Source organism: Phyllobates terribilis, unplaced genomic scaffold (assembly GCF_046119375.1).
Source record: "Phyllobates terribilis strain yellow unplaced genomic scaffold, ASM4611937v1 Scaffold_60__1_contigs__length_8166268, whole genome shotgun sequence".
Classification (NCBI taxonomy): domain Eukaryota; kingdom Metazoa; phylum Chordata; class Amphibia; order Anura; family Dendrobatidae; genus Phyllobates; species Phyllobates terribilis.
This window is the reverse complement of record NW_027362820.1, coordinates 25,461-48,541: the sequence shown is the minus strand read 5'-3', so window position 1 is coordinate 48,541 and position 23,081 is coordinate 25,461. Positions and strand designations below refer to the sequence as shown.

At 45.3% G+C, this 23,081-nt stretch overlaps 1 protein-coding gene across 1 annotated transcript in view; it reads right to left on the bottom strand.

Moving 5' to 3' along the window:
• The window catches only part of LOC141192321 (uncharacterized), a 32,755-nt gene extending 10,780 nt beyond the window's left edge, over positions 1-21,975 (bottom strand). Inside the window, exons 1-8 of the mRNA XM_073661810.1 lie at positions 21,833-21,975; positions 21,524-21,703; positions 21,317-21,440; positions 21,136-21,233; positions 2,263-2,412; positions 1,954-2,133; positions 1,740-1,863; positions 1,562-1,656 (exon numbers count right to left, since the gene is read on the bottom strand). Of these exons, the coding sequence (XP_073517911.1) occupies positions 1,562-1,656; positions 1,740-1,863; positions 1,954-2,133; positions 2,263-2,412; positions 21,136-21,233; positions 21,317-21,440; positions 21,524-21,703; positions 21,833-21,910 (1,029 nt within the window). The 5' untranslated portion in view covers positions 21,911-21,975. The remainder of the gene's footprint in view (positions 1-1,561; positions 1,657-1,739; positions 1,864-1,953; positions 2,134-2,262; positions 2,413-21,135; positions 21,234-21,316; positions 21,441-21,523; positions 21,704-21,832) is intronic.
• Positions 21,976-23,081: the final 1,106 nt, after the last annotated feature.

Below are 23,081 nucleotides of genomic sequence, written 5' to 3'. Positions count from 1 at the left end.
CTGACCTGATAGCAACTGTGTCTCATCATCATCAGCCTCCACCTCTGGAGAAAAAAAAATGATGTTCCGCCAAGTGTCTTTCTTCTGGCCATAGGTCCTCAAATAGATAAGCATCAACGCAAGCCACCTCCTCTTGTCCCTCTTCAATGCTGCACAGTGATAGTCCAGAGCCAACCAAAGTATACGTACCAAACAGATCCTCGGAGTGGCCAAGCTTGGGGTCATATGTCTCCTGTGACTGAAAATTGTTGGAGGGAGGAGAACCAGCTTCAGGATTGGATGGGCCAGCCTTCTGTGTATCCACAGTAGACTGTGTGGTCGTGGAAGATTTGTTGCTGCTTGACAAATGCGTAGTGGCCTTGTCTGCTATCCAAGACAGAATCTGCTCTCGCTCTTCTGGCTTCCACACACGTTTACGTTCCAGACCGGGAAATTTTTCCAGGAAGATACTGGATGCATCAAGCTTCTTCTGAACTGACACAGACTGAGTGCCTTCTTGCGCACCACTGACACGTCCCTTAACAACAGTCTTTTTTGGCATTTTGGGTTTTGTTGACACATTTTCAGATATTGATGGCACAAGTCAAGCTAGCAGTCACAGCCAAAATAGTGGTTAAAATGGCCTGGTGAGTGCTTTGTAGCAGGCAGTAGGAAATGTTTGGACTACTGCTTAGTGTAGGGCACTCAATGATTCAATGATTTTTTAAGTGGACTAACATGGACAGAAGGTAGGCTCTGACCCCTAAAACAGCAGGGAAAATAGACCGGTGCTAAAAAAAAAAAAAAAAAAAAAAAAAAAAAGGCAGAACAAAATGCTACTTCTGTGTGTGCTGGCAAAATATTGCTGTGCCTCTGACAAGAGCTGTTTTAATATGGACACTGGAAGAACACTACCTAATACACTCCCTACCTAATACACAATCTCTCCCTCCTTGTACTCTGACTTTGTTGTGTGTCTTCAGCTCTGAAAAGAGCTATTTTTTTGATGGTATTATGGAGCTAGTGAGCGGCTCCTTTAAACACAGAACTAGTATACACGGCAGGTAGCCCTTACAAGGGCTTTTGTTTTATCAAGAGGCCTAAACACTCTCCCTAGCAGCTCGGCAATCTCTCCCTATGCTTATAGAATGCAGGCTCCAGACGCAATGTGCACAAAATGGCGACGACAGGGCTTAAATAGACCCTATGAAGCTGGGTGGCCAGCCAATCACAGTAATGCCACAACCAAGATGTCTGAAGCATTACTGTGATTGGTTATGAAGCCCAGCAGTGGCTGCAAAGGAGGCGCCAAAACTGCAGGGCGGGACATTCGAATATAGCAAGGCGAGTACACAAATACTCGCAATATAATAAGTAACCCGAATACCGTACTATTCGTGCGAATAGTAACGAATACACTCACTCATCACTAATGATCAACTCTAATCCAGCCATCTCCACCATTCTCATTATACAAGTATAAACCATATAATTCTGGTGGATAAAATAAGACCGAACACAAGACCTTCACAGCCGTCTACACATCATAGGAGAGATCTCATGACACCTTCTCTCCATCTACCTGATGATCCTGAGGAACATTGGGATCTTCTTTACAGTCCTGTGGAAGAAGAGAACGGGGACATCTCTCTGGTGTTGTCCTCTTACTGGATAGAACTGGGGGAAACACATACAGGGACTGAATTCATTCTTTACATACAGATAATTATAGGCCGTGTGTGTTTAGTCCTGTCTATTACCTGGTGATGTGAGGGGCTGGGGAACCTCCATCATGATGTCCTTATACAGATCTTTGAGTCCTTCTAAATACTCCCACTCCTCCATGGAGAAATAGACAGCGACATCCTGACATCTTATAGGAACCTGACACATACAATGATAGAGTTATCTCCCCAAACCCTTCATAGCTTTACTATAAAATGTCCCAGCATTCCTCATTCCTAGCAGTGTCACCTCTCCAGTCAGCAGCTCAATAATCTTGTAGGTGAGATATAGGATCTTCTGGTCACTGATGTCCTCATATATCAGGGGGTGAGGTGGAGGCCCCGCGATTGGGCTCAGGGGTCTTCCCCATCCCTCAGACACAGGGTCCTGACAGCGCTCACTAGAGGTCTTCTTCACTACTGTGTAATCCTGGTTATGGAGAGACACATTAATAACTCTCACTCCAGACATTTCCAGAGTCCTCACCTCTCCAGTTCTGTCCATCTGTTATTCCCATAGATAAGAATGATGTAATGTGACGTCATCAGAATCTCTCACCTCTCCAGTAAGCCGGAAGAGGATCTCTAGGGTGAGGTGTAATATCCTCTCCGCCATCTTGTCTCTGTCCATATCCATCTTTGATGCGTAATTCAGGAAAATTCTCTTATATAGAAGATATTCACTGAGAGGATCCGATATTATAGAGACCTGAATGAGAAATTAAGCAGATGTAAAATCATAAAAACCCTGTGTAATAATACAATTATTGGAGATAACAAGGGAAACATTTGAGGAGATTTATGTTTTACAGTATCTAGTTTCCTTCTTTACATCTACTAATAAAACCTATATATTTTAGGCCACAGACAACAAGCAGTTTCTTCCTCAGAATCTGCAAGTGAATACCTTTCTCATAGACTCATTTTCCTTATTGCGAATTCTCGTCTCATTTACTAACACTGGAATCGGCATTAGCAATACTGCAGGAGATATTCATTACACGTGACATGAGAAATAACTACTTCATGATGAAGACGAAATCTTCATCTTCCACTACGGCTCTATAAAGGTATTTGGCCAGAGTCCATCACTGACTACATCACCACCGGCTGTCTTTTGTTACCATTTGTATTATCCGTCTCTTTGATTTATCATCAATTTTCCTTTGCTTGTCAACTCTTTCCTTTGCTTCCTCTAGTCCATGTTGAGTGTGGTGCACAGCATGTCACCAAACAGCACAGTGAGTATCTGTAACCCTATATACAGGCCTACTGACTGATTACAAGATTGTAGACACCTGTGATGCTAATTAGTGGACACAACTTGATTTAACATGTCCCTTTTGTCACATAATTTTCAGGGGTACCATCATTTCTGTCCAGGCTTCATTTTCATAGATTTTTAATTTATTATTACTTTTGTCAAATTCAAGTTATTTCTGTGACCATTGTGGGTTTTTCTTTCATTAAACGAGGGGGCACCAACAATTTTGACCACGTGTGTATAACATCGCATGATAGCCAGTGATAATTTTCTTGCTATAGTAAAATCTTCAAATACAGTAGCCACAAATTTAGAGTCCCTAATGTAGCTGGGAATTTCTTGCACTAGTGGTTGAAGATAGAAATCTATCCACACACCCAGTCTCTCTCCCATGGAACCTAAGCCCGCTACTATTGGTCTGAGTGGTGGTGGAAATATGTTTTTGTGGATCTTAGGAAATTAATGATATATAGGTATGAAAGGTTGTTCCACCAGTTTTTTTTTTATCCAAGGCTCCTGTACTCAAACCTTCTTGTAGCAATATATATAATTCCATATTGAGGTCTCTGATTAGTTCCAAATACACATCAGGGTTTCGTGTTTCTTAAATCAATCAAATTGAGCTTGAGCTAAATAGAATGTAATACCACTATTGTGCCCCACTTGTCTGCTGTCAAATTCATATTAGTTTTGAGATCCCTCAGGGCAATTTTTTCTTTTCTAGTTAGATTGTTATTTTTATTTCCCTTATGAGTGATTTCATTTGTTTAGAGAAACCAAATCCTTTTTAATAAGATCCTGAAACTGATCTAAAACCAAGGAACGTGACTGAAGTGGATTAAAGGACGGATTTCCCCTATGAAACAGACTATTCAGAGAGGTGTCAGACTTCATAGATTCCCTCTCCAATGATTTCAATTGTAATAAAACCTTTTGTTCTGAAAAAGATTTGTTAGGAGTAATATCAGAATTAACTGTTGCAACATCAGTAATATTTTCAACATCATTATCAGAGATATCAAAATGACATTTCACAGTAAGGGTCCGCGCCAGTCTATTAACATCCAAAATTGCTCTAAATACATCAAACTCATTGGTAGGGGCAAAACTTAGGACTTTCGCTAAAAGTGATAATTGTTCCTCTGATAACACAAAACTGGACAAATTCCAAATCGGTAGCTCTAATAGCGGCGGTTTCTGTTCTGAGTGGTATATCTGTTTCCGCTTGTGTTTGTGGCCCCCCTTCCTCCGTTTTTTGCCATGCTAGTAGATGTATTTTGTGGATTTTCAGAATAAAATCTTCCATCTTCGCTAACTTAGCTTTCAGTTTGTAATTATTGCTAGTGAAATCCTTGTTGTGCACAAATGTTTCCAATGAGGATTGGATACAAAAACTAAAACAGGAATAAAAAGTAAGTTCCAGCTCCTCATATTTCAGGATTAACCCATCAACTTCAATGAACAATCGCTAAGGATGCAGTTCCACTCTGTGTGAAATGTCTCATCATACAGGGCTGTGGTCTTTTTTTTTAGCCTTAATCCCCTCTGTATCATCTCCTTTTTCACATACATTTCCAATTCTTGTAACAAGAAAAAAACATGCAAAAAGCACAAGACACATGTTAAACATTTGTTTTAAAAGAAATTAAGTCTTTTGAGCACCAGAACAGATGTACACCGCAGGGATGGCACAGGTGCGGCTGCTACACCAACCCTGGCAGTTTACCACTTGCTGCTGTCAAATGCAAACATGGCATCTAAGAATGTTTGACAGAGTTCGGCTCATTGCCCCTCCTCTTCAAGTACTCAATAGTATAGGGCTGCCTAGTTACTACGATACTTAAATGGCTAATAATGGTGCCTGGGCCTGCAATGCATGGAAGTCTATTAGGCCGGGCCAGAAGCATCGTCCAATAAGTTACTTTTTAACGCCTCCAAACACAGACTAAAACACACGCCCCCAGGAAGAAGCAGGTGCAAAACGCGCGTCGGGGCTTCCGCCTACAAAGTGGCTGCGACTATCCTAGGTACTAATCCTATACATGTATCTATGCTCTTATATTTTTATATGGTAGTTCTTTTAACCCCTTCATCTTTTTAGCTGGTACGTCTATTGCACGCAAGGCACTTTATGCATTTATTTATACGCTGTACTATAAGCATTTACTTATTAATATATACATATGTATATATATATATGTTGTAATAGAACCACATGTTGTATACTATCCACTTGGTGGCTACAATATAATTATTTATTATTTTTATGTCACATGAATTTTTGTAATTGTGACATACACAGGGGTACCATTTCTAATTTATACTGGGTGAGGTGTCACTCTGTCTTGTATCCCGTCCTCTTGAATTTTAATATATTTTTGTCTTTGTAAAGTTCTATTAAAAAAAATTTACGTTTTACTCTATTGGGTTTATATACGCTCTGTCTTTTTGGATGTCTATGTAATTTGGCAGTACCCATTTAATGTATGTGGTCAAATATAAGCACATTAGACTGAGGTTGAATGAAAGCACTGATTTCGGGGGTTTGGTTGACTATATAATGTATTTGGAGGTCTCCCGACAGATAATGTCAGGGCAGAGTAGGATCTGGCATCCTGAATTTCAGAGGCTAATCCGTTTGTTCTTCCTGTAGATAATCCACCGCTAGAGTAGTCTGGAGGCGACCCTCTTACAGATCACAAGAAAGCTGGAATATTTGTGTGTATGGGGGAGTCAGGAGAGATAGCCGTCTGCCAAATGATCGCTCAGCCAACACTTTTCTCATGTGTATGGGGCCGTTAGTATTACATGACAACAGTGATAGTACACAGCACTACAGTAGTACAGTGCATCATCTGAGCAAGCAGAGGCTTGTATGTTGTATGATCGCACTAAAGAGAGTTGTTTAACCCTTTAGAGCCAATTTTGACCTTATTGACCCAAGCCAAATTTTACAATTCTGACCAGTGTCACTTTATGAGGCAATATCTCTGGAACGCTTCAACGGATCTTACTAATTCAAAGATTGTTTTTAGTGACATATTGTACTTCACGATAGTGGTAAAAATTTTTCGATATGACTTACATTTATTAGTAAAAAAAAAATGGAAATTTGGTGAAAATTAAGCAATTTTCAAACTTTGAATTCTTATGCCCTTAAATCAGAGTTATGTCACATGCTTCACAGGAACTGAAGCAAAGTGGAAGAAAAAAATAAACATTTAACTTTTTTCACATAAATTTTACTTCAGACCCAAATTTATTTTATTTTCACAAGGCTAATAATAAAAAATGGACCACAAAATATGTTGTGCAATTTCTGCTGAGCATGCGGATATCCCATATGTGGGGGAAAACCACTGTTTAGGCGCACCGCAGGGTTCGGAAGGGAAGGAGCATTGTTTGACTTTTTGAAAGCAAAAATGGCTGTAAATAAGACCGGACACCATGTTGCGTTTGAAGAGCCCTTGATGTGACTAAAGAGTGGAAACCCCCCCCATAAGTCCCCCCATTTTGGAAACTACACCCCTCATGGAATGTATCTAGATATGTGGTGATCACATTGAACCCCCAGCTGCTTCACAGAAGTTTAGAGCGCAGAGCAGTGAAGATAAAAAATTCAACTTTTTCAAGAAACATTTAATTTTAGCCCCAAATTTCTTTGTTTTCACAAGGGTAACAGAAGAAATTGAAGCCCAAAATTTGTTGTTCAATCTCTCGAGTACGCTGATATCCCGTATATAGAGGAAAACTATTGTTTGGGCGCATGGCAGGGCTCAGAAAGGAAGGAGTGACGTTTTGGAACGCAGACTTTGATGGAATGGTCTGCGGGTGTCATTTCGCATTTGGAGAGCCCCTGATGTGCCTAAACAGTGGAAAAGCCCAAAAAGTGACCCCATTTTGGAAACTACACCCCTCAATGATTTTATCTATGGGTACAGTGAGCATTTTGAACACACAAATACTACACATAATTTGATAACATTAGGTCGTCATATGGAAAATTTAAATTTTTTTCACGAAAATATTGTTTTAGCCCCAAATCTGTAATTTTCATGATGGATAATAGTTGAAAATGGATCCCAAAATTTGTTACATAATTTATTCCGAATGCGATGATAGCGCATATGTGGTTAAAAACTTCTGTTTGGGCACATGGCAGGGCTAGGAAAGGAAAGAGTGCTATTTATCTGGAATAAATTGAGAATGCCAAGTCGCATTTGGAGAGCCCCTGACATGCAAAAATAGCAGAAACCCCCCTGAGGTGACCCCATATTTGAAAATTTACTGCCTAAGGAATTAATCTAGGGGTGTAGTGAGTGTTTTGAACTCATAGGTGCCTCACAGAATTTTATAACACTGAAACATGGAAATGACATTTTAGTGGTAAAAATAGAATTATTGTATTTGCTGCAAATTTTCAGGTACACAAGGGTTAATAGGTGAAAATGGACCCCATAATTTATCGCACAATTTCTTCCGAACACGGTGAGCCCCATATGTCATCAGAAATTGCTTTTAGGCCACGCGTCAGAGCTGAGAAGGAAGGAGCACTATTTGGCATTTGGAGCACAGATTTTGCTAGAATAGTTTGCGGGCGACATTTGCTTAGCTCTGAATGTGTCAGAACAGCAAAAAAACAACAAAAGTAACCCCATTGTAGAAAATGCACCTCTCAATGAATTCATCTACGGCTGCAGTGACTATTTTGTAACATCCATGTCAGGCTTTTTCTGGAGAACTGCAAATCTGCCAGTTTAATGCCCACACATTGTGCCCCCATACAGTGTAGTGCCCCCATATATTGTAGCGCCCTCATGTAGCATAGGCGTCTCTGCCCCCTGCCAGGCAGAGACGCCATCCCCCTTACTGCCGCGGTCCTGCTCCAGCGTCTTCTGGTCTCCCTGCAGCTGCAGCTGGTGCACGCAGCTTCCCTGGCTCTGTGCTTAGGGCGCGCGCTCCCTCCCTCTTAAAGGGGCCGCGCGCGCCGTCCTAAAAAGTCCCCGGCCAATCACCGGAGTGCTTTCCCTATAAGAGGCACCTCCTCCAATATGGAGGTGCCCATGCAAGGTTGTTGCTTTGTGATTCTTACTTTGCTTCAGCCCCCAGGTCCTCTGCAAGTCAGTCCTGTCTGAAAGTCTGATCTTCTGCTCAGTCCGCTAGCCTGACTTCTCTTCTGCCCGACAGTCTGTCTACAGTCCAGTCCACCTGTCTATGGGCTCTGCCCGCCTGCTTACCTGGAAGCATCTGCCTGTTACTTTCCGTGCCTGCCAGCCCGCTTACCTGGAAGCACCTGCCTGTTACCTGCCGTGCCTGCCCGCTTACCTGGAAGTACCAGCCAGCTACCTGTTGTGCCGCCAGCTTGCCTACCCGGAACACTCGCCTATCTGCCTAATCAGCCTGCTTGTCTACCCGCACCACCCGTCAGCCTGCCAGGCGAAGTTCATCCACTGTACCAGTCAGTTCCTGCCTTCTGACCCGTGAGAGTCACCTGCTCTCATACACGGTCGGTCCCAGAGTGGCACCTGAAGGAGGGGCATTTGGATTTGGGAGAGCAGAATCCAATGGATTTTAATCGAGGGGGAAGAGAGTCATGTCACTTTTCAGAGTTTCTTCTACAAGTAACGTGGGAACCCCCTATTAGTTCCAGTGACAGATGATGGACCTCAGTGGGGCTGGATTTGTGCGGGATAAATTAGAGGTTTTTATTGGTAACATTTTGGGACACATCATATATTTTTTGATCACTTCCAGAATAAGGCTGGGATCACAAACTTGTGCTCAACGCTGAGCACTTACCGTGGGATCTCCATGTAAATTCCACAAATGTGATTCAGACGAAACCCTTAATAGACCCACCCACCATAACGAGGCAGATGGAGACACTTTGCACTCCGTTTGGCATTTGCTCCGGTGGTATCCATCTTTTTAGGCGTGCACAGATCTGTGGTCGCCCACACTTGTGCGCTAAAAAGATGCCTAAAATAATGGGAGACCACTGGTACAGAGACCAGTCCAAAGTGACTCCATCGGTCTCATAAGTGAGTAGTTCCGTCCGGGGTTTTGTCTGAATCTCGGTTTTGGGTAATTTGCATGGAAATCTCGACATAAGGTCTCAGTGGAGAGCGCAGGATAAATATGAGTTGAGCCTTATTCTGATTTTTGTAAGGTAGAATGAACAAAGAGAGCAGTACAAGAATAGTTCATATTTTTATTTTTGCACCGTTTTCCGTTTGGTATAAGTGATTAGGTGGATTTATTCTTTTGGTCGGTGCAATTACAGCGACACCAGATTTATATATATATTTTTTTTTTCAAGGTTTTGCTGCTATCACACAGTAAAAATGCATTTTTATAAAAACAATTTTTTTTTTGTTGCCATATTCTGAGAACTGTAACTTTTTTATTTTTTGGCAAACAGAGCTGTATAACGGCTTATTGTTTGTGGGACGAGTTTCAGATTTTTTCTGGTACCATTTTGCACATATTTTTTGATCGCTTTTTATGCAGATTTCTCAGACATAAAATGAACAAAAAACAGCAATACAGTAATTTTTTCTTTATTTTTTGCACCATTCGCTGTGCAGTAAAAGTGATTAGACTGATTTGTTCGGTACGATTACAGCAATACCAGATTTATGTTTTTTGTGCTTTGTTATTTTTACAGACTAAAAATAATATTTTACAAAAATGAATTTGTTTTGGCATCGCCATATTCTGAGAGATGAAACTTTATTTTTTTTGCCGAATGAGCTATATTAGGGCTATTAGCTATATTAGGGCTTGTTTTTTTGCAGTTTGGTGTTTTCAGTTTTACAATTTTTTTTACATAACTTTTTGATCGCTAGTCAGTATGATCAATAAGCGATGTTTTGGTGTGAATTTATATTTTTTTTTACGGTGTCCGCGAAACAGAATAAATAACATGCCAGTTTTATAGAGCGGGTCATTCCGGACGCAGCAATAACAATTGTGTGTACTTTTTTTTGTTTATTTTTGTTGTATGACAATTGCTGCGTTTTAAATGGCGAAGCGGCTTTTCGTGATTTGTGTGCGTTTTTTTTCGTGTTTTTTTACATATTTAATTTCACTGTTTTTCACTGTGGAACATGTATAATTTTTATTTTTTATCACTGATCTCACACACTGCAGTGCATGAGAATACTTAGGTTATAGCTAGATCTCACAGGCCACTGTACCCTGGGGTCATCACATGAAGTCAGGGTACCATGGTAACAATCGGGACCAGTAATTCTCATTGCGGGGGTCCGATGGTTACAAAGGGGGTCTTGTGACTCCCTTGTAACAATTTAAATACTGCTGTCGCGATTGACAGCGTTATTTAAGGGGTTCATCGGCCCCAATAACGTCCGGGGACGATACTGCAGGGTGTCAGCTGTCATAATGCTGTTAATGAGCTGACTGCACAGTGTTAGTTCAGTCACGTCCATAACAACTTTATTATACGCCATTATCCTATATATATCGACGTAGATAGAAATCACAGGTCCCACAGGAATAGCTGTACTTGGGCCCCCAACCTCAAAAGAGCAAAAAATATTTATTATAATAATATATATATTAATATAATATTATATATATATATATATATATATATATATATATATATATATATATATATATATATATAATTACAGTTGTGCTCAGAATGGATATTGGTTGGTTGAAACAATTTATTGTCAAACTACTGTGTTTTCTCTTTTCAAATCTTAAATGACAACCAAAAACATCCAAATGACCCTGATCAAAAGCTCACATACCCCATTTCTTAATACCGTGTATTGCCCCCTCTAACATCATTGACAGCTTGAAGTCTTTTGTGGTAGTTGTGGATGAGGTTCTTTATTTTCTCAGATGGTAAAGCTGCCCATTCTTCTTGGCAAAAAGCCTCCAGTTCCTGTAAATTCCTGGGCTGTCTAGCATGAACTGCGCGCTTGATATCTCCCCAGAGTGGCTCAATGATATTGAGGTCAGGAGACTGAGATGGCTACTCCAGAATCTTCACTTTGTTCTGCTGTAGCCAATGACAGGTCAACTTGGCCTTGTGTTTTGGATCGTTGTCATGTTGGAACATCCAAGTACGTCCATGCGCAGCTTCCAGTGAGATGAGTGAAAATTTGCCTCCAGTATTTGCTGATAACGTGCTGCATTCATCTTTCCTTCAACTTTTACCAAGTTTCTTGTGCCTTTGTAGCTCACACATCCCCAAAACATCAGCGATCCACCTCCGTGCTTTACAGTAGGAATGGTGCTTGTCAGGGAAATATTAATGTCAGGGACATATTAACAGAATATTAGCAATTGGGAAATGCGAGAAATTTTCTGCTGGACCCTACACAAAGGGGCCTGGGGACCTGAGGAAAAGGCTGAAATGGATGGGAAAGTGATGAAACAGAATGGGAAGAGCCTGGAGAATATGCCTGCATTTCTGACTCACAAATGGTTTCTGGGAATAAGTTTGTTGCAGTATTACGTCACTTTTACAGACACACAAGAAGAACAACCAAACCTAACCTATATTACATTTAACAGGCCAAAAAGGTTAAGAAACAGTTTTTCCTGCACAATCACTTGTATATAAGGCTAATAAACCTGATAAGCCAAAAAAATATCCCTTTTAGCCTTTGTTCACACATACTGTTGTGGCTTTTTCCGCCTTTTACAATTGGGAGGGCCCTGACTTATACATTTTGTAGGTCCCTCTGTCATACATCATTGTTAGTTCGATATTCTCCAGCACTTTACAAGCACAGCTAGAACGCACCAGTAGGTGCCCCCTCACAAGAATGGGTTGGAGAAGCTTCTCCAAATGGCTCAGAGATTTTGATTGTCAATATTCCCAAGATTATATAGGAAGAGAAGACTTCTTGATACTGTATTACTTGGTCCAGTGCAGAATGTGCATCGTATTTCCAAAAATTACTCCTGGGGGCTGTGTTATAGGTGCAGGGAGATTCCTTGACAAGGTCCTCCCTTGTCAAACATTATCTACGATGGAGTACTGTAGTAGTTTTGGCCCTCAATTCATGTTTTCAGAGGGCCATCAGTCGGTCATCAACAAGTCAGTGTAAATTTCTATTGAATATGTATCCCCTATCTCAGTCACAATGTGGCACAACCTGTGACAAGGGCCTCCAATGACAAATATTAGTTTGGTTAGACCACTGTACATTCCAGATTTGTTCACTGCACAATGTGCATAGGGTTTGTAAAAATTAGCCCTATGGGCTGAGTCATGGTTGACGCAGGAACCACCATCCCAAGGGCCTCCAATCACAAATAGTAGTTAGGCTGGAGTAGGAATACTGTCCTGATTTGTCCACTGCACAATCTGCATAGGGTTTGTAAAAATTAGCCCTATGGGTTGAGTCATGGTTGACGCAGGAAGCCACCATCCCAAGGGCCTCCAATCACAAATAGTAGTTAGGCTGGAGTAGGAATACTGTCCTGGTTTGTCCACTGCACAATGTGCATAGGGTTTGAAAAAATTAGCCCTATGGGCTGAGTCATGGTTGACGAAGGAAGGAATCTGTTTTTTATGGGAAGGGGGTGACGTTAACAGCAGTAGCATGAATCTGCATTTTTGGTGAAGGTAGGTTGGCTTGCTGTCATCTGGAGGGATTACAAACTGTGGAGATATCCAGTCCTTGTTGAATTTAATCAGAGTAAGTCTCTCTGCATTTTTCGTGGAGAGGCGTGTGCGCCTATCAGTGATGATTACCCCAGCGGAACTGAAAACACGCTCAGACACCACACTAGCAGCCGGGCAGGCCAGCATCTCCAAGGCATATAAGGTGAGGTCGGTTCAAGTGTTCAGTTTAGACACCTAATAATTAATGGGAACTGAAAGGACGCACGTATGGTCACTTAAGTAACCCTTGACCATGTTCTGCAACTTATCCCTCCTTGGCATTGTTACAGGCACAGATAGCCCTTGCTGTTGTGCTGGTTTACTGAAAATAGCCCAATTTGGGCACATTTTCCTCCACCTCCATTGGAGCTGGTGTTCGTCTCTCTCCCCATTATCCCTTGGTGTAGAAAAGAGCTGGTACCTCTGCCACCAGCATTGTCTGAGGGTGGTGTTTTCAGCAACTGATCTACAACGGCCCTCTTAAACGATTCCATTGTAAAACTCTTTGGTGACTCCAAAAGGAGAGAAGGAAATTTCTCCTTGTACCGTGGATCGAGAAAGGTGGCCAAGCAGTATAGGTTGTTGGATAAAATATGTATCACAATAGGGTCTTGCCACAGACACTTACACATCAACTGTGCCATGTGGGCTGTAGCATCGGCGTCTCTGCCCCTAGCTAGGCAGAGACGCCGTCTCTCTAACCTCCCCGCTCCTGGCGCGGCGTCCTCTAGCACTTCTCTCCCCGCTGCTTCCGGCACGCGCTCCTTCCCTGGCTGTGTGCTTAGGGCGCGCGCGCTCCTCCTCTCTTAAAGGGACCGCGCTCGCCGTCCTAAGGAGTCCCTGGCCAATTGCCGGAGGACCTCCCATATATAAGGCACCTCCTCCAAAATGGAGGTGCCAGAGCAAAGTTGTTTGCACTGTGTCTGATCTGTGCTTCAGCCCTCAAGTCCCGCTGCTAGCCTGACTTCTCGTCCTGCCTGCCAGCCTATTATCTGCCCGTGACATGCCAGCCTGCTCACCTGGAGCGCTCACCTGTTACCTGCCGGTTACCTGCCTTGGCTATCTCTCCGCTCACCTGGGAGCATCCGCCTGCCTTGTCTGTCAGACCGCTCACCTGGGAGCGCCCACCAGTTACCTGCCAATTACCTGCCTCGTCTGTCTGCCCGCTCACCTGGGAGCGCCCACCTGTTACCTGCCGGTTACCTGCCTCGTCTGTCTGCCGGCTCACCTGGGAGCACCCACCAGTTACCTGCCAGTTACCCGCCTCGTCTGTCTGCCCGCTCACCTGGGAGCACCTGCCTGTTTCCTGCCAGCCTGCCTGGAGACCCTGCCGTCACTTGCTCTGACCACCTTCCTGGTAAACCTAAAGACTGCTACTTGCTCTGCTTTCTCGAACTGTGACCACCTGTCTGCTACCAGAGACTTCCGCCTGCTTGCCGTGTCCATCCGCCATACCGGTCAGTCCCAGCCATCTGACCCATGGGAGCCACCTGCTCTCTTACAAGGTCGTCCCCAGAGTAGCACCTGGTCCCTCAGCCCGGATCCTCCCTGGTCACGGTGTCGTTAGCTGCCGTACGACCAGGGTCGGTTCGGGTGGATACTTAGTCATGCCCCTCTGGGTCCCTCCTTGCACCTCGGCACAGAGGTTCCACCACCCGGACCCGTAACTGTTTGCTCGGGCCATGGAACCCAGTGGCACCCAAGCTCCCTCGCTCTCTGACCTATACCAGGAAGTCTCCCGTCAGAGATCCCAGCAGGAGTCCATCCTGAACCACCTGCGGAATGTCAACTCCCGCCTGGACACACTGACTGCTCCACCTGCAACCACCGCAAGTCGCACGACTCGCACCCCGGCAGCGCCGCTGCCCACCAATACCATGGCATCCTGCCCCGGACCCCGGCTTTCTGCACCTCCTCGTTTCGGAGGCGACCCCGCTCAAGCTCGGGGCTTCATAAACCAGTGCACCCTGCACTTTGAACTCTTGGCTCACCAGTTTATCTCCGACCGGGCCAAAGTGGCATTCATCATGTCCCATCTCACTGGGGAGGCACTGGCATGGCTTAATCCCCTGTGGGAGAGAGGGGACCCCCTGGTGTCCGACCTGTCGTCTTTCCTCACTGCTTTCCGGAGAGTCTTCGATGAACCGGGATGAAAGACCTCATCTGCCTCCGCTCTGCTACGTCTCCGCCAAGGGAGTCTCACCGTGGGCCAATATGCCATATGGTTCCGCACCCTCGCTTCTGAGCTTGCCTGGGATAACGAGGCCTTGGTGTCTGTCTTCTGGGAGGGTCTTTCCGGTCGGATTAAAGATGAGCTCGCCGGTCGGGACATTCCTACCACCCTGGATGACCTGGTGTCGCTGGCTACCCGGATTGATATCCGGTTTCAAAAACACACCAAAGAGACCACCCGTGAGAGAAGGTTTCCCCGCCTAGCTCCTACTTTCCAGAGACCTGTCTCCTCTTCTGTCACTCCCCGGGCTCACTCACCCGAGCCCATGCAGATCGACCAGACCAAGATGGTCAAATCTCGCCAAGACTCGCCGAGCCGAGGGGAGCTGTTTCTATTGTGGCAGTAAGGAGCACCTGATCCGTTCCTGCCCGGAGAGGACGAGAAACTCCAGTGTCTAGGACCGCTCGGAGAGGTCGCCCTAGACAAAAGTAAGTCCTCTCCAACCCTGACTTTGTCTGTATCTATCTCCTGGGGAGAGAACCGTCACTTTGAACTCGCCCACCTGGATTCTGGATCCGCTGGAAACCTCATCTCCCAATCCCTGGTTGAGAAATACCGTATTCCCACCAAGTCTCTGGCTGAACCTTTGTCAGTCGCTTCCGTGGAAGGAAGACTCCTTCCGGTGACCATCCTGCTCGTCACGGAACCCATAACCCTGCAGGTGGGAATGCTGAACTCTGAGGTAATCTCCTTCCATGTGTTGCCCAGACTCTCCCACTCCCTATTGCTAGGTCTACCTTGGCTCCAGACACATGAACCCGTGTTGAACTGGCATTCCGGTGAAGTACTCCGGTGGGGGCCGCTCTGCCATAAGACCTGCCTGGTTCCGGTTCGTCCTCCACCTACCCCAGCTAATTTACCCGGTCTTCCGGCTCCTTACTGGCCCTATGCTGGAGTCTTCGGTAAAAAGGAAGCAGAGACATTGCCACCTCATAGGCCATATGATTGCCCGATCGACCTGGTACCTGGCGCCACTCCACCCCGTGGGCGTATTTATCCGTGGTCTGCGGCTGAAACCCGGGCCATGTCTGAGTATATAGAGGAGAATCTGGCCAGGGGATTCATCCGGAAGTCTACTTCCCTGGCTGGAGCCGGATTCTTCTTTGTCAAAAAAAAGGATGGCTCGCTACGCCCCTGTATTGACTATAGAGGACTCAATCAGATCACGGTTAAAAATAAATACCCCCTTCCGCTCATCTCTGAGTTATTTGATCGCCTTAAAGGCGCCAGGACCTGCCTTGGCTATCTCTCCGCTCACCTGGGAGCATCCGCCTGCCTTGTCTGTCAGACCGCTCACCTGGGAGCGCCCACCAGTTACCTGCCAATTACCTGCCTCGTCTGTCTGCCCGCTCACCTGGGAGCGCCCACCTGTTACCTGCCGGTTACCTGCCTCATCTGTCTGCCGGCTCACCTGGGAGCACCCACCAGTTACCTGCCAGTTACCCGCCTCGTCTGTCTGCCCGCTCACCTGGGAGCACCTGCCTGTTTCCTGCCAGCCTGCCTGGAGACCCTGCCGTCACTTGCTCTGACCACCTTCCTGGTAAACCTAAAGACTGCTACTTGCTCTGCTTTCTCGAACTGTGACCACCTGTCTGCTACCAGAGACTTCCGCCTGCTTGCCGTGTCCATCCGCCATACCGGTCATTCCCAGCCATCTGACCCGTGGGAGCCACCTGCTCTCTTACAAGGTCGTCCCCAGAGTAGCACCTGGTCCCTCAGCCCGGATCCTCCCTGGTCACAGTGTCGTTAGCTGCGGTACTACCAGGGTCGGTTCGGGTGGATACTTAGTCACGCCCCTCTGGGTCCCTCCTTGCACCTCGGCACAGAGGTTCCACCACCCGGACCCGTAACATGGGCCAAGCTGCAAAAAGGCAAATGTTCCGTGTCCCCAACAGTAGAAAAAGTACCCATTCTCTCCTCACGCTGACTCGCCTCCTCCTCCACCTCCACCTCCTCTCCAGCCCATCCAGCCTGGACAGACATGAAGCTTGGGTTGGGTGTCCCCTCTGTAGCATTACGAGCCCCCTCGGTAGCACAGAAAAACAAGTCCTCTCCCTCCTCATCTTCCTCCTCATCACCCATTGTTGCCTCAGAATATTGAGTGGGCTGGGTAGTAACACCCATTGGGAAATCTGGCTCCATACCAACATGCTGGGCACTCAAAGCTTCCTCTTTGAGATTATGCAGTGATTGTTTCAAGAGACACAGCAGCGGGATGGTTATACTGATAATAGCCTGATCACCGCTCACGAGGTGTGTGCAGTACTCAAAGTTGAAGAGGAAGCGAGACTGGCAATCGATGGGCTTAGACCCAAAAAGTCGCCAGGTCTGGATGGCTTAACATCCGAGTTCTTAAGGACCTTAAAGGACTCTTTAGTCCCTCTCTTGACTCAGGTGTTTAATGAGTGTCTCTCCTTGGGCACTCTGCCGAGATCATTAAGGAGGTCAGCTTTGATCATTTTGTCGAAGGGTAAGGATCCGTCATGCATTGAGAATTGGCGTCCCATAGCACCTCTCAATGTGAGCAGGAAGATTTTGGCTAAGATACTTTTCAACAGGCTGGTGAAGTTTGCACCCCGGCTCCTTTAGAAGGCTCAGCACTGTTGCGTTCCTGGCTGTAGCACTTTTACTGTTGTTCTTTTTGTCCGAGAGGCCATGGAGCAAGGCAGGGCAGGCCTTTGGAAGGGGTTCTTGCTGACCATGGATCAGGCAAAAGCATTTGATAGGGTTAACCATGAGTACCTCTGGTCCACTCTTGAGGTATGGTCTGCCTGGAGGGTTTGTGGACTGGCTTAAGACCTTGTATGCAGGGGCTGAGACTTTCCCTCTGGTAAATGGGTGGATAGGACAACCTTTCAGGGTAGGATCTGGTGTCCGTCAGGGCTGTCCTCTTAGCCCTTTGCTTTACGCCTTTGCAGTTGATTCCTTTCTCAGAAGGATCGATTGTGGATCGTTGGCAGGGGTGCGGATGGGCAGGACGGCGCCGGAGGCTATCCGGAGGGTAGTGGCCTACGCGGACGATGTCACAGTCTTTGTTTCTTCGCAAGAGGAGGCAATAGTGGTGATGTCAGAAGTGGAGCGCTACTCGGAGACATCCGGGTCCAAGGTCAACCAGGATAAGTGTGAAAGTCTCTGGCTGGGAGGCGGAGAAGCGGGGTTTGATCTTCCGGACACCCTCCCTGAACCCCAAGAACACGCCAAAGTTCTGGGCACCGAATTCAGCCAGGGTGATTACCTCATGAAAAACTGGGAAGGCAGAATCAAAGGTGTCGCCCAAAGAGTGGACCAATGGAAGGGTTGGTCTTTGACCCTGAGGGAAAGGGTTGGCCTGTGCAAAGCTTTCCTGCTCCCCTTGCTAATCTACCTGGGCAGCATCTTTGTCTTGTCAGAGCCTCTTTGTACACGGGTCTACAGTCTGTTCTTTCAGATGTTATGGGGGAATAGACTGAACCTAGTCAAGCGGGAGGTCAATTACCGCACGAGGAGACTAGGCTGGTTGGATATGGTGAGCTCCGTGGTGTTCCTAGTGAACACCTTCTTGAACGTTAACATGGCAAACCTCTAGATGGAGAGGGCTCCTCTGTGGGTATTATCCTGCAAGGGATGGTTTCAGCCTTTCTTCCAGGAATGGGAGACAGGGGGAAGATTGATGGATCTTCGCACACCGCATGGGCATCTCCAGGCTTATGTTACCCCGGTTCTGAAAATGATCCAGATCCACCGGTGGGGTCTGGGAATGTCGGAGGTGAGGTCCCTCCCGAGGAAACTCCTCGATAGGAGGGTCTTGCTTTCTCATTTTCAGAGTCCATTGGTCCTCAAGGACTGCCCAAGTCGGGATCTGAAGGTTGGGTTGAGTTTGTTAAATACTAGCAGGATCCCCAGGAAGTACTGGGACTTGACTTGGCGCTGCCCCCGTGAGGCTTGTGCTAACATGCTGGAAAGCATGAAGCACTTCTTGCTTTATTGTCCCTTTAATACAGAGGTGTACAACAGGGTGGGAGTTTCCATTGGTTACTCTGTCCTATGCCGGGCGGGCCTATGGAGCGTTCGGAGACCTTGGGAGAAGGGACCGAACCATTTCAGTGGTCAGGTATTTCACGTGGAATGCACAAGTTTTAGTTTCGATGCAGAGTAAAATCCTCAGTTTAGATGAAGTTTGGAGGAACATCCTAGGTGACCTGGTGAATGTAAGTTCTCTGGAGTATAAAAGACTGGGTGCCCGGAGGGAGGCCCGTCTCTGGAGGGGCTTTTCCTTCAGGGTGCCTTAGTCCGGTAGTACTCCTATATCCTGGTGGTGGGCTGATGTCTTCCCACCCTAGATTTTTGTTTTGTATTTATGTCTCCTGAATAGAAGGTTTTCAAGCATCGAACTTGAGCCTTGGATGGTGAGTATGTAGGTTGCCTTTGCCCTGGCCTCTGCTCAACTTGGTATGGCAGATGATACAGACTACAATGTTTTTCTCTGAAGGACTTTCAGGAAAAAAATTCCACACAGCAGCTGAACGCCCCCTTGCCCCGACTTGGCGCACAGCGAGGGTGCTCTTGGGAACAGTTGACCCAGTTCTCACTCTGGGCAAACCATGAGCGCTTGGTGCCTGTGTTGGTGCTACATATCCATCTTCCTCTGTGTTGCTGTCATGGCTATGCATGCCAACGGTCCAGGTCGAATCAGTAGACTCATCATCAACCACCTCGTCTTCCATCTAATCCTCCTTCCCAGTTGACATTGTAGGCTGACTTGATAGCAACTGTGTCTCATCATTAGCCTCCACCTCTGGAGACAAAAAATGACGTTCCGCCAAGTGGCTTTCTTCTGGCGTAGGTCCTCAAATATTTGAGCATGAACCCATGCCACCTTCTCTTGTCCCTCTTCAATGCTGCACAGTGATAGTCCAGAGCCATCCAAAGGATACGTACCAAACAGATCCTCGGAGTGGCCAAGCTTGGGGTCATATGTCTCCTGTGACTGATAATGGCTGGAGGAAGGAGAACCAGCTTCAGGATTGGATGGGCCAGTCTTCTGTGTATCCACAGTAGACTGTGTGGTCGTGGAAGATTTGTTGCTTCTTGATAAATGCGTAGAGGCCTTGTCTGCTATCCACGACAGAATCTGCTCTCACTCTTCTGGCTTCCACACACGTTTACGTTCCAGACCGGGAAATTTTTCCAGGAACATAGTGAATGCATCAAGCTTCTTCTAACCTGACACAGAGTGCCTTCTCGCGCACCACTGAAAACACCACGTCCACGTCCCTTAACAACAGGCTTTTTTGGCATTTTGGGTTTTGTTGACAGATTTTCAGATGTTGATGGCACAAGCCAAGCTAGCTGTCACAGCCAAAATAGTGGTGAAAATGGCCTGGTGCATGCTTTGTAGCAGGCAGTAGGAAATGTTTGGACTACTGCTTTGTGTAAGGCACAAAACGCTTTTTTAAGTGGACTAATATGGACAGAAGGCAGGCACTGACCCCTAAAATAGCCAGGAAAATAGACCGGTTCTAAAAAAAAAAGGCAGCACAAAATGCTACTTCTGTGTGTGCTGGAAAAACATTGCTTTGCTTCTTACAAGAGCTGTTTTAATATGGACACTGGAAGAACACTACCTAATACACTCCCTACCTAATACACAATCTCTCCCTCCTTGTACTCTGACTTTGTTGTGTGTCTTCAGCTCTGAAAAGAGCTATTTTTTGATGGTATTATGGAGCTAGTGAGCGGCTCCTTTAAACACAGAACTAGTATACACGGCAGGTAGCCCTTAAAAGGACTTTTGTTTTATCAAGGGGCCTAAACACTCTCCCTAGCTGCTGAGCAATCTCTCCCTATGCTTATAGAATGCAGGCTCCAGACGCAATGTGCACAAAATGGCGGCAGCATGGTTTAAATAGACACTATGACGCTGGGCGGCCAGCCAATCACAGTAATGCCACAACCAAGATGTCTGCGGCATTACTGTGATTGGTTATGAAGCCCAGCATGTTTAGTGGCTGCAAAGGAGGCGCCAAAATGGCAGGGTGGGACAACCGAATATAGCGAAGCGAGCACACAAATACTCGCAATATAACTAGTAAACCGAATACCGTACTATCCGTGCGAATAGTAACGAATACACTCGCTCATCACAATCAGCTCTAATCCAGCCATCTTCACCATTCTCATTATACAAATATAAACCATATAATTCTGGTGGATAAATCAAGACCGAACACAAGACCGAACACAAGACCTTCACAGCCGTATACACATCACAGGAGAGATCTCATGACACCTTCTCTCCATCTACCTGATGATCCTGAGGAATATTGGGATCTTCTTGTTTACAGTCCTGTGGAAGAAGAGGATGTAGACATCTCTCTGGTGTTGTCCTCTTACTGGATAGATCTAGAGGAAGCACATACAGGGACTGAATTCATTCTTTACATATAGACAATTATAGGCCGTGTGTATTCAGTCCTGTCTATTACCTGGTGATGTGAGGGGCTGGGGAACCTCCATCATGATGTCCTTGTACAGATCTTTGTGTCCTTCTAAATACTCCCACTCCTTCATGGAGAAATATATAGCGACATCCTGACGCCTTATAGGAACCTGAAACATGCAATGATACAGTCATCCCCCTGATCCCTTCATAGCGTTACTGTATAATGTCCCAGCATTCCCAGCAGTGTCACCTCTCCAGTCAGCAGCTCAATCATCTTGTAGGCGAGTTCTAGGATCTTCTGGTCATTGATGTCCTCATGTATCAGGGGGTGAGGTGGAGGCCCCGTGATTGGGCTCAGGGGTCTTCCCCATCCCTCAGACACAGGGTCCTGACAGCGCTCACTAGAGGTCTTCTTCACTACTGTGTAATCCTGGTTATGGAGAGACACATTAATAAATCTTACTACAGACATTTCCAGAGTCCTCACCTCTCCAGTTCTGTCCATCTGTTATTCCCATAGATAAGAATGATGTAATGTGACGTCATCAGAATCTCTTACCTCTCCAGTAAGCCGGAAGAGGATCTCTAGGGTGAGGTGCAATATTTTCTCAGCCATCTTGTCTGTGTCCATATCCATCTTTGATGGGTAAATCAGGAAAATTCTCTTTAACAGATCTTCACTGAGAGGATCTGATATTGTAGAGACCTGAATGAGAAGTTGAGCAGATGTAACGTCATAAAAACCCTGTGTAATAATACAATTACTGGAGATAATAAGGGAAACATTTGAGGAGATTTATGTTTTACAGTATTTAGTTTTCTTCTTTACAGCTACTAATAAAACCTATATATTTTAGGCTATAGACAGCAAGCAGTTTCTTCCTCAGAATCTGCAAGTGAATACTTTTCTCATAGACTCATCTTCCTTATTGCTAATTCTCGTCTCATTTACTGACACTGGAATCGGCATTAGCAATACAGCAGGAGATATTCATTACACGTGACATGAGAAATAACTACTTCATGATGAAGACGAAATCTTCATCTTCTACTACGGCTCTAGAAACGTATTTGGCCAGAGTCCGTCACTGACTACATCACCACCGGCCGTCTATATGTTTCCCGTCTTCACCGGACTGTCATCTTCTATCATGCTAGATCTCAGGTCTGATTCACACTCAGAAGTTTAAGGCATTTATAAAAGCTTGTTTGTAAGAACACAAAGACAGGAGTTATTTGATAGCAAAGTTCCCAAGTACAGTGTTTTATGGGGTTTATTTCTGGCCTTAGGCTTTCCTATATTACAAGAAAAACTCCATAAAAAAAGTAGATATTAAAATCAGAAAATAGGAGGAATGATCCAGTGTATCAGGATATAAACTTGATTAAAACATAGCTTTTATTGAGGCATTAAAAAATGCTGCTACCACCATAATAAGTCTTAGTGTACACAAGGATCACAGCTGTCTCGACCCATGCGTTTCGACTTGCAGTCTTAATCATGGTCTGTCTGAACTGTGGACTAGTGAGCATATAAAGGTAGGTTGTAATTAAAGATGATAGTTATCATGTGCTCACTAGTCTCTGAGGTCAGTATGATTAGCATAGACAAAAGTGAAATAAAAACGTTAGTGGCACATATATTATTACCCTCTAAAATTAATATCACTGACATGTAGAAAAAATTAAAATATTTGTGATTCAATATAGAATAAATATAAAAACTAGCGATATACCATGTCCAAGGTGCAAACAAAACTGTCATTAATATTGTAGCATTAGATCCTGCCTGAGATTCAATCCAAAGG